Source organism: Eimeria mitis, genomic scaffold (assembly GCF_000499745.2).
Source record: "Eimeria mitis Houghton genomic scaffold, Emh_scaff2548, whole genome shotgun sequence".
Taxonomy (NCBI): Eukaryota; Apicomplexa; class Conoidasida; order Eucoccidiorida; family Eimeriidae; genus Eimeria; species Eimeria mitis.
Window position 1 is genome coordinate 6,617 of NW_013570889.1, and position 286 is coordinate 6,902.

The window sequence follows — 286 nt, forward strand, 5'->3', positions numbered from 1 at the left end:
AGCAGCTGCTGCTGCTGCTGCTTCTGCTTCTTCTGCTGCTGCTGCTGTTGCTGTTGCTGCTGCTGCTGCTGTTGCTGCTGTTGCTGCTGCTGCAGCGTGGGAGATATTAGAAGCACCTAAAGAAGATAAAGCCAATGCAGCAGGCGCTCCTCTGCTGCTGCTTCCAGCTGCTGCTGCTGCTGTTGCTGCTGCTGTTGTTGCTGCTGCTGCTGCTGCAGGGGGGCCTCCGCCTGAGGCTTCTGCTGCTGCTGCCCCGCTGTATGCATCGCGCCTGGTGCTGCTGCTG

The 286-nt window shown here is 60.1% G+C and overlaps 1 protein-coding gene across 1 annotated transcript in view; it reads right to left on the reverse strand.

Moving 5' to 3' along the window:
* The window catches only part of EMH_0055370 (uncharacterized protein), a gene marked incomplete at both ends in the record, with an annotated part of 894 nt that overhangs the window by 108 nt on the left and 500 nt on the right, over window positions 1-286 (reverse strand). The window contains one exon of the mRNA XM_013497226.1: window positions 1-284. Coding sequence (XP_013352680.1) covers window positions 1-284 — 284 coding nt within the window. The remainder of the gene's footprint in view (window positions 285-286) is intronic.